Source organism: Hydractinia symbiolongicarpus, chromosome 7, assembly GCF_029227915.1.
Source record: "Hydractinia symbiolongicarpus strain clone_291-10 chromosome 7, HSymV2.1, whole genome shotgun sequence".
Classification (NCBI taxonomy): domain Eukaryota; kingdom Metazoa; phylum Cnidaria; class Hydrozoa; order Anthoathecata; family Hydractiniidae; genus Hydractinia; species Hydractinia symbiolongicarpus.
In genome coordinates this window covers 22671125-22684840 of record NC_079881.1, presented here as the reverse complement: position 1 = coordinate 22684840, position 13716 = coordinate 22671125, and the positions used below count along the sequence as shown (strand labels likewise).

At 36.2% G+C, this 13716-nt stretch overlaps 1 protein-coding gene across 1 annotated transcript; it reads left to right on the top strand.

Moving 5' to 3' along the window:
• The first annotated feature begins 10245 nt into the window (after nt 1-10245).
• LOC130648640 (uncharacterized) lies at nt 10246-13515 on the top strand. The gene is made up of 2 exons (XM_057454695.1): nt 10246-13061; nt 13143-13515. Exons 1-2 carry the CDS (start codon nt 10246-10248, stop codon nt 13513-13515), a joined length of 3189 nt encoding a protein of 1062 aa, XP_057310678.1.
• The last annotated feature ends 201 nt before the right edge of the window (nt 13516-13716 follow it).

Sequence of the window (13716 nt, the reverse complement as noted above, 5' to 3'; positions counted from 1 at the left end):
GTTCCGGCAATCATGTCAAATTAAGAAGAATGTTATTTCTTCGAGTCCAATTGTCTCACTTTCACATTTTTAAGGTCACAGTCCATAATCAGTTCAATTAAGTCCCACAGTCAATCGCTTCATTGTTAAAAGCGAAGCAACTTAGTAATATCAGACAAATTTTGCTAAATAGATGTTGGTACGAATATGTGACCTAACCGTTATAACTCAAACGGACTGACACCGTTAGAAAGTCCATGAAATGCAGTTTTTGAAACTGTCGCTATTTCTTCAGCGCGCGATAACGCCTAGGATTGGTCCCACAGAAAAAATTGACTGATTTATCTAAATTTTTAAATGAAACGCTACCACAGCGCCTAGTGTAATCGCTGAGTTTCGAGAATCATGTCAAATTAAGAAGAATGTTATTTCTTGGAGTCCAATTGTCTCATTTATCATATTTATCAAGTCGAAGTCCAAAGTTAGTTCAATTAAGTCCCACAGTCAATCGTTTCATTGTTAAAAGCGATGCAACCTAGTAATATCAGAAAAATATCGCTAAATACATGTTGGTACGAATATGTGACCCAACCGTTGAAACTCAAACGGACTGACACCGTTAGAAAATCAGTGAAATGTAGTATTTGAAACTGTCTCTATAACTTCAGCGCGCGCTAACGGCTAGCATTGGTCCTACAGTAAGAAATGACTCATTAATCTAAATTTTTAAAAGAAGCGCTACCACAGCGCCTAGTGAAATCGCTGAGTTCCGGCAATCATGTCAAATTAAAAAGAATGTTATTTCTTGGAGTCCAATTTTGTTCATTTATCACATTTATCAGGTCACAGTCCAAAATTAGTTCAATTAAGTCCCACAGTCAACCGTTTCACTGCTAAAAGCGATGCAACCTAGTAATATCAGATAAATATCGCTAAATACATGTTGGTACGAATATGTGACCCAACCGTTGAAACTCAAACGGACTGACGCCGTTAGAAAGTCAGTGAAATGTGGTATTTGAAACTGTCTCTATTACTTCAGCGCGTTAACGGCTAAGATTGGTCCCACAGTAAAAAATGACTTTTTTATCTTAATTTTTAATTGAAGCAATACCACAGCGCCTAGTGTAATTGCTGAGTTTCGGCAGTCATATCAAATTAAGAAGAATGTTATTTCTTTGAGTCCAATTGTCTCACTTTCACATTTTTAAGGTCACAGTCCATAATCAGTTCAATTAAGTCCCACAGTCAATCGTTTCATTGTTAAAAGCGAAGCAACTTAGTAATATAAGACAAATTTTGCTAAATAGATGTTGGTACGAATATGTGACCTAACCGTTATAACTTAAACGGACTGACACCGTTAGAAAGTCCATGAAATGCAGTTTTTGAAACTTTCGCTATTTCTTCAGCGCGCGATAACGCCTAGGATTAGTCCCACAGTAAAAATTGACTTATTTATCTAAGTTTTTAAATGAAACGCTACCACAGCGCCTAGTGTAATCGCTGAGTTTCAAGAATCATATCAAATTAAGAAGAATGTTATTTCTTGGAGTCCAATTTTCTCATTTATCATATTTATCAGGTTGCAGTCCAAAGTTAGTTCAATTATGTGCCACAGTCAATCGTTTAACTGTTAAAGGCGATGCAACCTAGTAATATGAGAAAAATATCGTTAAATACATGTTGGTACGAATATGTGACCCAACCGTTGAAACTCAAACGGACTGACACCGTTAGAAAATCAGTGAAATGTAGTATTTGAAACTGTCTCTATTACTTCAGCGCGCGCTAACGGCTAGCATTGGTCCTACAGTAAGAAATGACTCATTAATCTAAATTTTTAAAAGAAGCGCTACCCCAGCGCCTAGTGAAATCGCTGAGTTCCGGCAATCATGTCAAATTAAGAAGAATGTTATTTCTTGGAGTCCAATTTTGTTCATTTATCACATTTATCAGGTCACAGTCCAAAATTAGTTCAATTAAGTCCCACAGTCAACCGTTTCACTGCTAAAAGCGATTCAACCTAGTAATATCAGATAAATATCGCTAAATACATGTTGGTACGAATATGTGACCCAACCGTTAAAACTCAAACGGACTGACGCCGTTAGAAAGTCAGTGAAATGTGGTATTTGAAACTGTCTCTATTACTTCAGCGCGTTAACGGCTAAGATTGGTCCCACAGTAAAAAATGACTTTTTTATCTTAATTTTTAATTGAAGCAATACCACAGCGCCTAGTGTAATCGCTGAGTTCCGGCAATCATGTCAAATTAAGAAGAATGTTATTTCTTGGAGTCCAATTTTGTTCATTTATCACATTTATCAGGTCGCAGTCCAAAATTAGTTCAATTAAGTCCCACAGTCAACCGTTTCACTGCTAAAAGCGATGCAACCTAGTAATATCAGATAAATATCGCTAAATACATGTTGGTACGAATATGTGACCCAACCGTTGAAACTCAAACGGACTGACGCCGTTAGAAAGTCAGTGAAATGTGGTATTTGAAACTGTCTCTATTACTTCAGCGCGTTAACGGCTAAGATTGGTCCCACAGTAAAAAATGACTTTTTTATCTTAATTTTTAATTGAAGCAATACCACAGCGCCTAGTGTAATCGCTGAGTTTCGGCAGTCATATCAAATTAAGAAGAATGTTATTTCTTTGAGTCCAATTGTCACACTTTCACATTTTTAAGGTCACAGTCCATAATCAGTTCAATTAAGTCCCACAGTCAATCGTTTCATTGTTAAAAGCGAAGCAACTTAGTAATATCAGACAAATTTTGCTAAATAGATGTTGGTACGAATATGTGACCTAACCGTTATACCTCAAACGGACTGACACCGTTAGAAAGTCCATGAAATGCAGTTTTTGAAACTGTCGCTATTTCTTCAGCGCGCGATAACGCCTAGGATTGGTCCCACAGTAAAAATTGACTTATTTATCTAAGTTTTTAAATGAAACGCTACCACAGCGCCTAGTGAAATCGCTGAGTTCCGGCAATCATGTCAAATTAAGAAGAATGTTATTTCTTGGAGTCCAATTTTGTTCATTTATCACATTTATCAGGTCACAGTCCAAAATTAGTTCAATTAAGTCCCACAGTCAACCGTTTCACTGCTAAAAGCGATGCAACCTAGTAATATCAGATAAATATCGCTAAATACATGTTGGTACGAATACGTGGCCCAACCGTTGAAACTCAAACGGACTGACACCGTTAGAAAATCAGTGAAATGTAGTATTTGAAACTGTCTCTATTACTTCAGCGCGCGCTAACGGCTAGCATTGGTCCTACAGTAAGAAATGACTCATTAATCTAAATTTTTAAAAGAAACGCTACCACAGCGCCTAGTGAAATCGCTGAGTTCCGGCAATCATGTCAAATTAAGAAGAATGTTATTTCTTGGAGTCCAATTTTGTTCATTTATCACATTTATCAGGTCACAGTCCAAAATTAGTTCAATTAAGTCCCACAGTCAACCGTTTCACTGCTAAAAGCGATGCAACCTAGTAATATCAGATAAATATCGCTAAATAGATGTTGGTACGAATATGTGACCTAACCTTTATAACTCAAACGGACTGACACCGTTAGAAAGTCCATGAAATGCAGTTTTTGAAACTGTCGCTGTTTCTTCAGCGCGCGATAACGCCTAGGATTGGTCCCACAGTAAAAATTGACTTATTTATCTAAATTTTTAAATGAAACGCTACCACAGCGCCTAGTGTAATCGCTGAGTTTCGAGAATCATGTCAAATTAAGAAGAATGTTATTTCTTGGAGTCCAATTGTCTCATTTATCATATTTATCAGGTTGCAGTCCAAAGTTAGTTCAATTATGTGCCACAGTCAATCGTTTAACTGTTAAAGGCGATGCAACCTAGTAATATGAGAAAAATATCGTTAAATACATGTTGGTACGAATAGGTGACCCAACCGTTGTAACTCAAACGGACTGACACCATTAGAAATTCATTGAAATGTGGTGTTTGAAACTGTCTCTATTACTGCAGCGCGCGCTAACGGCTGGATTGGTCCCACAGTAAGAAATGACTCATTAATCTAAATTTCTAAAAGAAGCGCTACCACAGCGCCTAGTGTAATCGCTGAGTTTCGAGAATCATGTCAAATTAAAAAGAATGTTATTTCTTGGAGTCCAATTGTCTCATTTATCATATTTATCAGGTTGCAGTTCAAAGTTAGTTCAATTATGTGCCACAGTCAATCGTTTAACTGTTAAAGGCGATGCAACCTAGTAATATGAGAAAAATATCGTTAAATACATGTTGGTACGAATAGGTGACCCAACCGTTGTAACTCAAACGGACTGACACCATTAGAAATTCATTGAAATGTGGTATTTGAAACTGTCTCTATTACTGCAGCGCGCGCTAACGGCTGGATTGGTCCCACAGTAAGAAATGACTCATTAATCAAAATTTCTGAAAGAAGCGCTACCACACCGCCCAGTGTAATCGCTGAGTTGCGGCAATCATGTCAAATTAAGAAGAATGTTATTTCTTGGAGTCCAATTGTCTCATTTATCATATTTATCAGGTCGCAGTCCAAATTTAGTTCAATTAACTCCCACAGTCAATCGTTTTATTGTTAAAAGCGATGCAACCTAGTAATATCAGAAAAATATCGCTAAATACATGTTGGTACGAATATGTGACCCAACCGTTGAAACTCAAACGGACTGACACCGTTAGAAAATCAGTGAAATGTAGTATTTGAAACTGTCTCTATTACTTCAGCGCGCGCTAACAGCTAGGGTTGGTCCCACAGTAAGAAATGACTCATTAATCTAAATTTTTAAAAGAAGCGCTACCACAGTGCCCAGTGAAATCGCTGAGTTCCGGCATTCATGTCAAATTAAGAAGAATGTTATTTCTTGGAGTCCAATTTTTTTCATTTATCACATTTATCAGGTCACAGTCCAAAATTAGTTCAATTAAGTCCCACAGTCAATCGTTTCACTGCTAAAAGCGATGCAACCTAGTAATATCAGTTAAATATCGCTAAATACATGTTGGTACGAATATGTGACCCAACCGTTGTAACTCAAACGGACTGACACCGTTAGAAATTCATTGAAATGTGGTATTTGAAACTGTCTCTATTACTTCAGCGCGCTCACGGCTAGGATTGGTCCCACAGTAAAAATTGACTTATTTATCTAAATTTTTAAATGAAGGGCTACCACAGCGCCCAGTGTAATCGCTGAGTTTCGGCAATCATGTCAAATTAAGAAGAATGTTATTTCTTGGAGTCCAATTGTCTCACTTATAACATTTATAAGGTCACAGTCCAAAATCAGTTCAATTATGTGCCACAGTCAATCGTTTCACTGTTAAAAGCGATGCAACCTAGTAATATGAGAAAAATATCGTTAAATACATGTTGGTACGAATAAGTGACCCAACCGTTGTAACTCAAACGGACTGACACCGTTAGAAATTCATTGAAATGTGGTATTTGAAACTGTCTCTATTACTTCAGCGCGCGCTAACGGCTGGATTTGTCCCACAGTAAGAAATGACTCATTAATCTAAATTTCTGAAAGAAGCGCTACCACACCGCCCAGTGTAATCGCTGAGTTCCGGCAATCATGTCAAATTTAGAAGAATGTAATTTCTTTGAGTCCAATTGTCTCATTTATCATATTTATCAGGTCGCAGTCCAAAGTTAGTTCAATTAAGTCCCACAGTCAATCGTTTCATTGTTAAAAGCGATGCAACCTAGTAATATCAGAAAAATATCGCTAAATACATGTTGGTACGAATATGTGACCCAACCGTTGAAACTCAAACGGACTGACACCGTTAGAATATCAGTGAAATGTAGTATTTGAAACTGTCTCTATTAATTCAGCGCGCGCTAACAGCTAGGATTGGTCCCACAGTAAGAAATGACATATTAATCTAAATTTTTAAAAGAAGCGCTACCACAGCGCCCAGTGAAATCGCTGAGTTCCGGCATTCATGTCAAATTAAGAAGAATGTTATTTCTTGGAGTCCAATTTTTTTCATTTATCACATTGATCAGGTCACAGTCCAAAATTAGTTCAATTAAGTCCCACAGTCAATCGTTTCACTGCTAAAAGCGATGCAACCTAGTAATATCAGTTATATATCGCTAAATACATGTTGGTACGAATATGTGACCCAACCGTTGAAATTCAAACGGACTGACGCCGTTTGAAAGTCAGTGAAATGTAGTATTTGAAACTGTCTCTATTACTTCAGCGCGCGCTAACGGCTGGATTTGTCCCACAGTAAGAAATGACTCATTAATCTAAATTTCTGAAAGAAGCGCTACCACACCGCCCAGTGTAATCGCTGAGTTCCGGCAATCATGTCAAATTTAGAAGAATGTAATTTCTTTGAGTCCAATTGTCTCATTTATCATATTTATCAGGTCGCAGTCCAAAGTTAGTTCAATTAAGTCCCACAGTCAATCGTTTCATTGTTAAAAGCGATGCAACCTAGTAATATCAGAAAAATATCGCTAAATACATGTTGGTACGAATATGTGACCCAACCGTTGAAACTCAAACGGACTGACACCGTTAGAATATCAGTGAAATGTAGTATTTGAAACTGTCTCTATTAATTCAGCGCGCGCTAACAGCTAGGATTGGTCCCACAGTAAGAAATGACATATTAATCTAAATTTTTAAAAGAAGCGCTACCACAGCGCCCAGTGAAATCGCTGAGTTCCGGCATTCATGTCAAATTAAGAAGAATGTTATTTCTTGGAGTCCAATTTTTTTCATTTATCACATTGATCAGGTCACAGTCCAAAATTAGTTCAATTAAGTCCCACAGTCAATCGTTTCATTGTTAAAAGCGATGCAACCTAGTAATATCAGAAAAATATCGCTAAATACATGTTGGTACGAATATGTGACCCAACCGTTGAAACTCAAACGGACTGACACCGTTAGAATATCAGTGAAATGTAGTATTTGAAACTGTCTCTATTAATTCAGCGCGCGCTAACAGCTAGGATTGGTCCCACAGTAAGAAATGACATATTAATCTAAATTTTTAAAAGAAGCGCTACCACAGCGCCCAGTGAAATCGCTGAGTTCCGGCATTCATGTCAAATTAAGAAGAATGTTATTTCTTGGAGTCCAATTTTTTTCATTTATCACATTGATCAGGTCACAGTCCAAAATTAGTTCAATTAAGTCCCACAGTCAATCGTTTCACTGCTAAAAGCGATGCAACCTAGTAATATCAGTTATATATCGCTAAATACATGTTGGTACGAATATGTGACCCAACCGTTGAAATTCAAACGGACTGACGCCGTTTGAAAGTCAGTGAAATGTAGTATTTGAAACTGCGTCTATTACTTCAGCGCGATAACGGCTAGGATTGGTCCCACAGTAAAAAATGACTTTTTTATCTTAATTTTTAATTGAAGCGCAACAACAGCGCCTAGTGTAATCGCTGAGATTTGGCAATCATAACAAATTAAGAAGAATGTTATTTCTTGGAGTCCAATTGTCTCACTTATACCATTTATAAGGTCACAGTCTAAAGTTAGTTCAATTAATTCCCACAGTCAATCGTTTCATTGTTAAAAGCGATGCAACCTAGTAATATGCGATAAATATCGCTAAATACATGTTGGTACGAATACGTGACCCAACCGTTGAAACTCAAACGGACTGACACCGTTAGAAAATCAGTGAAATGTAGTATTTGAAACTGTCTCTATTACTTCAGCGCGCGCTAACGGCTAGTATTGGTCCTACAGTAAGAAATGACTCATTAATCTAAATTTTTAAAAGAAACGCTACCACAGCGCCTAGTGAAATCGCTGAGTTCCGGCAATCATGTCAAATTAAGAAGAATGTTATTTCTTGGAGTCCAATTTTGTTCATTTATCACATTTATCAGATCACAGTCCAAAATTAGTTCAATTAAGTCCCACAGTCAACTGTTTCACTGCTAAAAGCGATGCAACCTAGTAATATCAGATAAATATCGCTAAATACATGTTGGTACGAATATGTGACCCAACCGTTGAAACTCAAACGAACTGACGCCGTTAGAAAGTCAGTGAAATGTGGTATTTGAAACTGTCTCTATCATTTCAGCGCGTTAACGGCTAGGATTGGTCCCACAGTAAAAAATGACTTTTTTATCTTAATTTTTAATTGAAGCAATACCACGGAGCCTAGTGTAATCGCTGAGTTTCGGCAGTCATATCAAATTAAGAAGAATGTTATTTCTTTGAGTCCAATTGTCTCACTATCACATTTTTAAGGTCACAGTCCATAATCAGTTCAATTAAGTCCCACAGTCAATCGTTTCATTGTTAAAAGCGAAGCAACTTAGTAATATCAGACAAATTTTGCTAAATAGATGTTGGTACGAATATGTGACCTAACCGTTATAACTCAAACGGACTGACACCGTTAGAAAGTCCATGAAATGCAGTTTTTGAAACTGTCGCTATTTCTTCAGCGCGCAATAACGCCTAGGATTGGTCCCACAATAAAAATTGACTTATTTATCTAAATTTTTAAATGAAACGCTACCACAGCGCCTAGTGTAATCGCTGAGTTTCGAGAATCATGTCAAATTAAGAAGAATGTTATTTCTTGGAGTCCAATTGTCTCATTTATCATATTTATCAGGTTGCAGTCCAAAGTTAGTTCAATTATGTGCCACAGTCAATCGTTTAACTGTTAAAGGCGATGCAACCTAGTAATATGAGAAAAATATCGTTAAATACATGTTGGTACGAATAGGTGATCCAACCGTTGTAACTCAAACGGACTGACACCATTAGAAATTCATTGAAATGTGGTATTTGAAACTGTCTCTATTACTGCAGCGCGCGCTAACGGCTGGATTGGTCCCACAGTAAGAAATGACTCATTAATCTAAATTTCTGAAAGAAGCGCTACCACAGCGCCTAGTGTAATCGCTGAGTTTCAAGAATCATGTCAAATTAAGAAGAATGTTATTTCTTGGAGTCCAGAGCAAGACATCGTAGCGAACGGACGTGTTCATAAGCTATAAGCGGATGTAAAACTTCTCTATCTACAACGGGGAGTGATTAGAATAATAAACTTAAATAAATAAATAGTTAATTTCAAATAAAGATATAATGGCTTCGTCTTTTACACTTGCCAACTTAAGTGACATTGTGGGAAAATCTAAATCACAAATTGATAAATTCACAAAGCCAGATTTGGTTCAATTTTTGATAAAAGTTCAGGATGAAGTGAAAGAAAAGGTTGGGCTGAAAGAAATAAAAGACAGCGTAGATGAAATCAAAAATAATGTTCTTAAACGAATTCTCGACGACAACAAAAATATGAAAAAAAGAATTAGATTACTTGAAAAGGAAAACGACGAAATTTACGAATCTCAAATTAACCTTGAAATGAAGATTAACGCCCAGGACCAATACTCCAGAAGAAATAATCTGGAAATCATTGGCATATCAGATGATATCGCTGATCGAAATCTCGAAGCAAAGGTAATAAGCATTCTTCAGGAAATCGGTGTTAACTGTGATTGTAACGAAATTGAGGCTTGTCATCGCCTACCAAAGTCAAAGAGGGAAAGAGACTCGAAATTTCCAAAGCGCACTATAGTTAGGTTCGTCAACAGGAAAAAGGCTGAAAAAGCGCTCGAAAACCGTAAAAAGTTGAAAGACAGTGTAAATCATCGTAAAGTTGTTATTTCAGATAATCTTTGCCCAGCTTATAAAGCCCTGTTGGGAATGAGCAGTCAATTATATCACGAAGGTAGAATTGCATCATCTTGGTCTTGGAAGGGTAATGTTTTTATTAAACCAAATATAACAGATGAACCTTTTAAAATTTTTCACGTAAGCGACTTAGATTATTATTATGACGATGTTTCCTTGGAATAAGGTAAATTTTTAAACGTGTCTTTTTCGCGCCAAAAAAAGGCGTTTTTTTTTTTTTTTTTTTTTTTTTTTTTTTTTTTTCGTTCACTCGATTTAATAATTTATTTATTTATTTATTTTTGCGCGCTTGCTTGCTGAATCGGTCATAAATATCAATTTTCACTCCCCTGTAGTTTATCATCTTGTCTAGCTTTTGAAACGCTAAACACATCTTTTGACACATCCCATTGTCATTTTGTGTGTTGTGTCATTTCCTGCTTGTTTTCGTCTGCTCTCATACGTGATTATCCTGTTTCTATAGGCTTGTTGATAATTTTTGTGTGATATTTTTATGTTCTGTGTGTTCACTTAAAAATGATAAATTTTCCGTGTGGTGTCTGTGGAAAGTCTGTTAATTCAAATCATAAGGCTATTCAGTGTGATATTTGTAAATTCTGGATTCATATTAAATGCAATGGTCTCAATGCTGATGATTATATATCTCTCCAAAACTCTGATGAACTTTGGTTCTGTTGTAAATGTATCAACAAAATTCTCCCCTTTGGCTCAACAACTCCCCCCTTAGTTTATGACAAGAGTCTTTCCTCTATGGAAATGAAAAGGTTTCTCTCCCAGCTCAACTCTATTGAAATCAACGAGGTCCCCCATCCTGAAACCATGGGTGGTGTCAACTGCAAATATTACGATCCAATTGAATTCTCTGCCCTTCAAGTTAATTCTGATAAATTCTCCCTTTTTCATATGAATATCGCCTCTCTGTCTAAACATATTGATGAACTAAAGATTCTGTTAGGTCAACTTGGGCATGACTTCAGTGTTATTGGTATCACTGAGACCAAATTCCAGACTAAAATCCCACCTATTAACTGCGATCTATCGGGTTATTCCTTCACGCACACACCTACTGAAGGTGAAAAGGGTGGTGCTCTTTTGTACATCCCTAATCACTTGCAATTTATTGAACGTCCCGACCTGGATACTCTTGCATATAAAAGCAAGGAGCTTGAATCTAAATTCATTGAAATTATACGGGCCAAAGATAGAAACATGATTGTTGGATGCATCTACAGACATCCCTCGATGTCTGTTGATGAGTTCAACAATCATTTTTTATTGCCTCTTCTTGAGAAAGCGTCTTCAGATAACAAGTCTATCTTCCTCCTTGGAGACTTTAATATTGACCTTCTAAAGTCTGAAACAGTCAAAGAAGTGTCCGATTACATCGATATTACTTCGCAATTTAACTTACTCCCGCATATAATTCTTCCCACAAGAGTTACTGAAGTTTCTAGCACGATTATTGATAATATTTATTTTAGTTCAGCCAAGTGGGACACTGTGTCTGGTAATATTATAAGTTCAATATCTGACCATTTCCCTCAGTTCTTAGTCTTAAAAAACTTGTCTGCAATCAATCCTTTGCACACCTCTGATGATATATTTGTTCATGATTGGAAGAAATTTCATCACAATGACTTTCTCACCGAACTTCACAATAAAAATTGGGATGATATCCTACAATTGAATGTAGATGATCCCAACTTAGCGTTTAACAATTTTTACAATTGTATCAACAGTCTATTGGTCAATCATGCTCCTCTAAAAAAAACATGCAACAAAAAAAGAAAAAAAAAATCCAATCCTTGGATTACTAATGGTATCCTTACCTCAATAATCAAAAGAGACCATCTGCATAAATGCTTTTTAAGAGAGAAAGATCCACTTTTAAAGTCTTCCTTGCTAGAGAGTTTTAAAAAGTACCGCAACAAAATTGTATCTCTATGTAGAATGAGTAAGAGTAATTTCCTCAATAAATATTTTAGCAATAACCAAAAAAATATTGGCAATATTTGGAAAGGGGTTAAAAATATTATTTCTGTTCGTTCTTCTGTTTCTGCTTCTCCCACCTGTATGAACATTAATAACTCTGTTGTAACTGATCCAGTGACAATTGCTAATTCTTTTAATGATTACTTTGCTTCAATTGCAGATAACATCAGAATGAATATCCCGTTCACTCGAAAACATTTCTCCTCTTTTCTAAAAAAATCTACTTCTAATTCGATGTTTCTTTCACCAACTGATGATTTAGAAGTTCTGCATTGCATTTCTTCCCTTGACCCTGGTAAATCTTCTGGGCCATTCAGTATTCCTGCCCATATTTTAACTCTTGTTAAATCTGAATTATCTATACCACTTTCAAAACTTATTAATTTGTCTTTCACAACTGGTATTTTTCCTACAAACCTAAAAACTGCCAAGACCATCCCTATTTATAAAAAAGGGTCCAAATTAGAATTAACAAATTACCGACCTATATCCTTACTCTCAAATATTGATAAAATATATGAAAAAATCATATACAAACGAGTGTATGGTTTTCTCGAAGCAAACAACGCCCTCTACAAGCATCAATTTGGCTTTAGGAAAAATTACTCGACTTCTCAAACACTTCTGAACATCTCTCAAAAAATTATGGATGCTCTTGATAAAGGAAATTATGCATGTGGAGTGTTCATTGATCTTCAAAAGGCTTTTGATACGGTTGATCATGAAATTTTGCTTAAAAAGCTTTTTCACTATGGAATTCGTGGTACCCCACTCTCACTATTTAAGTCTTACTTAACAGGACGTCAACAGTTTGTATCCATCAATGGAAATATATCAACTAGTAATCTTATCAGGCATGGTGTCCCTCAGGGCTCTGTTTTAGGACCTCTTTTATTTTTAATTTATATTAACGACCTGCATTGTTCAATTAATTTTTCTTTGGTGCATCACTTTGCTGATGACACCAATCTCTTAAACTTCAGTAAATCTTTGAAACAACTGGCCAAACAAATGAATTTTGACCTCAAGCTTCTTTGCCATTGGCTCAATGCCAATAAAATTTCTCTTAATGCTAGTAAGACTGAGTACATTGTTTTTAAACATACACGGAAACCTCTTAATTACGATTTTAGGCTTTTTATCAATGGTAAAAGGCTTATACCTAGTAATTGTATTAAATATCTTGGTGTTCTATTAGATTCTGATTTAAGCTGGAAGTCTCAGATCAATGATACTGTTGCCAAGCTCAAGAGGGCCAATGGAGCTTTAGCTAAACTTCGTCACTTTGTGCCTTTAAATGTTCTTATTCTAGTTTACTATGCCATTTTTCATTCACACTTGCAATATTGTAATCAAATTTGGGGTCAGCCAAACAGTCTTGATGTTAATCGTATTACTGTTTTGCAAAATTTTGCTATTAGACTCATGTCTTTTGAATCTCGAAGAGCATCATCCAGTCACCTGTATGGTAATCTTGAGCTCCTCAAATTCTCTGATATTGTCAAATGTCACAATATTCTATTTTTACATAAACTATTTCATGAAAAATTGCCTGCTTCTATCCTTAATACATTTGCGGTTGACTTCACCCATGCTCAAGGCACTCGGGCAGAGAAAATTGGTTTGATCAATCTCCCTACCTTTAATACTATTTCTTTTGGTAAAAACTCAATTAGATTTAATGCCATTAATTCCTGGAATAAATTGCAGTCTTTAATGACTAGAAAATTTGTCTCCCTTGATTATTTTAATCTTAGAAGTGATCTGAAAAAGTACTTTGTTTCCTCTTACTAATCCTTCCTGAATTGTCAGACTTGGCCATTTGTTTCCCGCATGGTTGTTTATCATTTGACCCACTTTTATGTGTGTGTTGTTTTGTGCGTCTCGTATCGTTTACTGTAATTGTCCAAGGGTGGCCATACCCTTTGCCTTAGCTTTATGCTATTAGGTATGGTCTCCCTTCAATAGCATTATATATTTTAATTTTGTTACCCT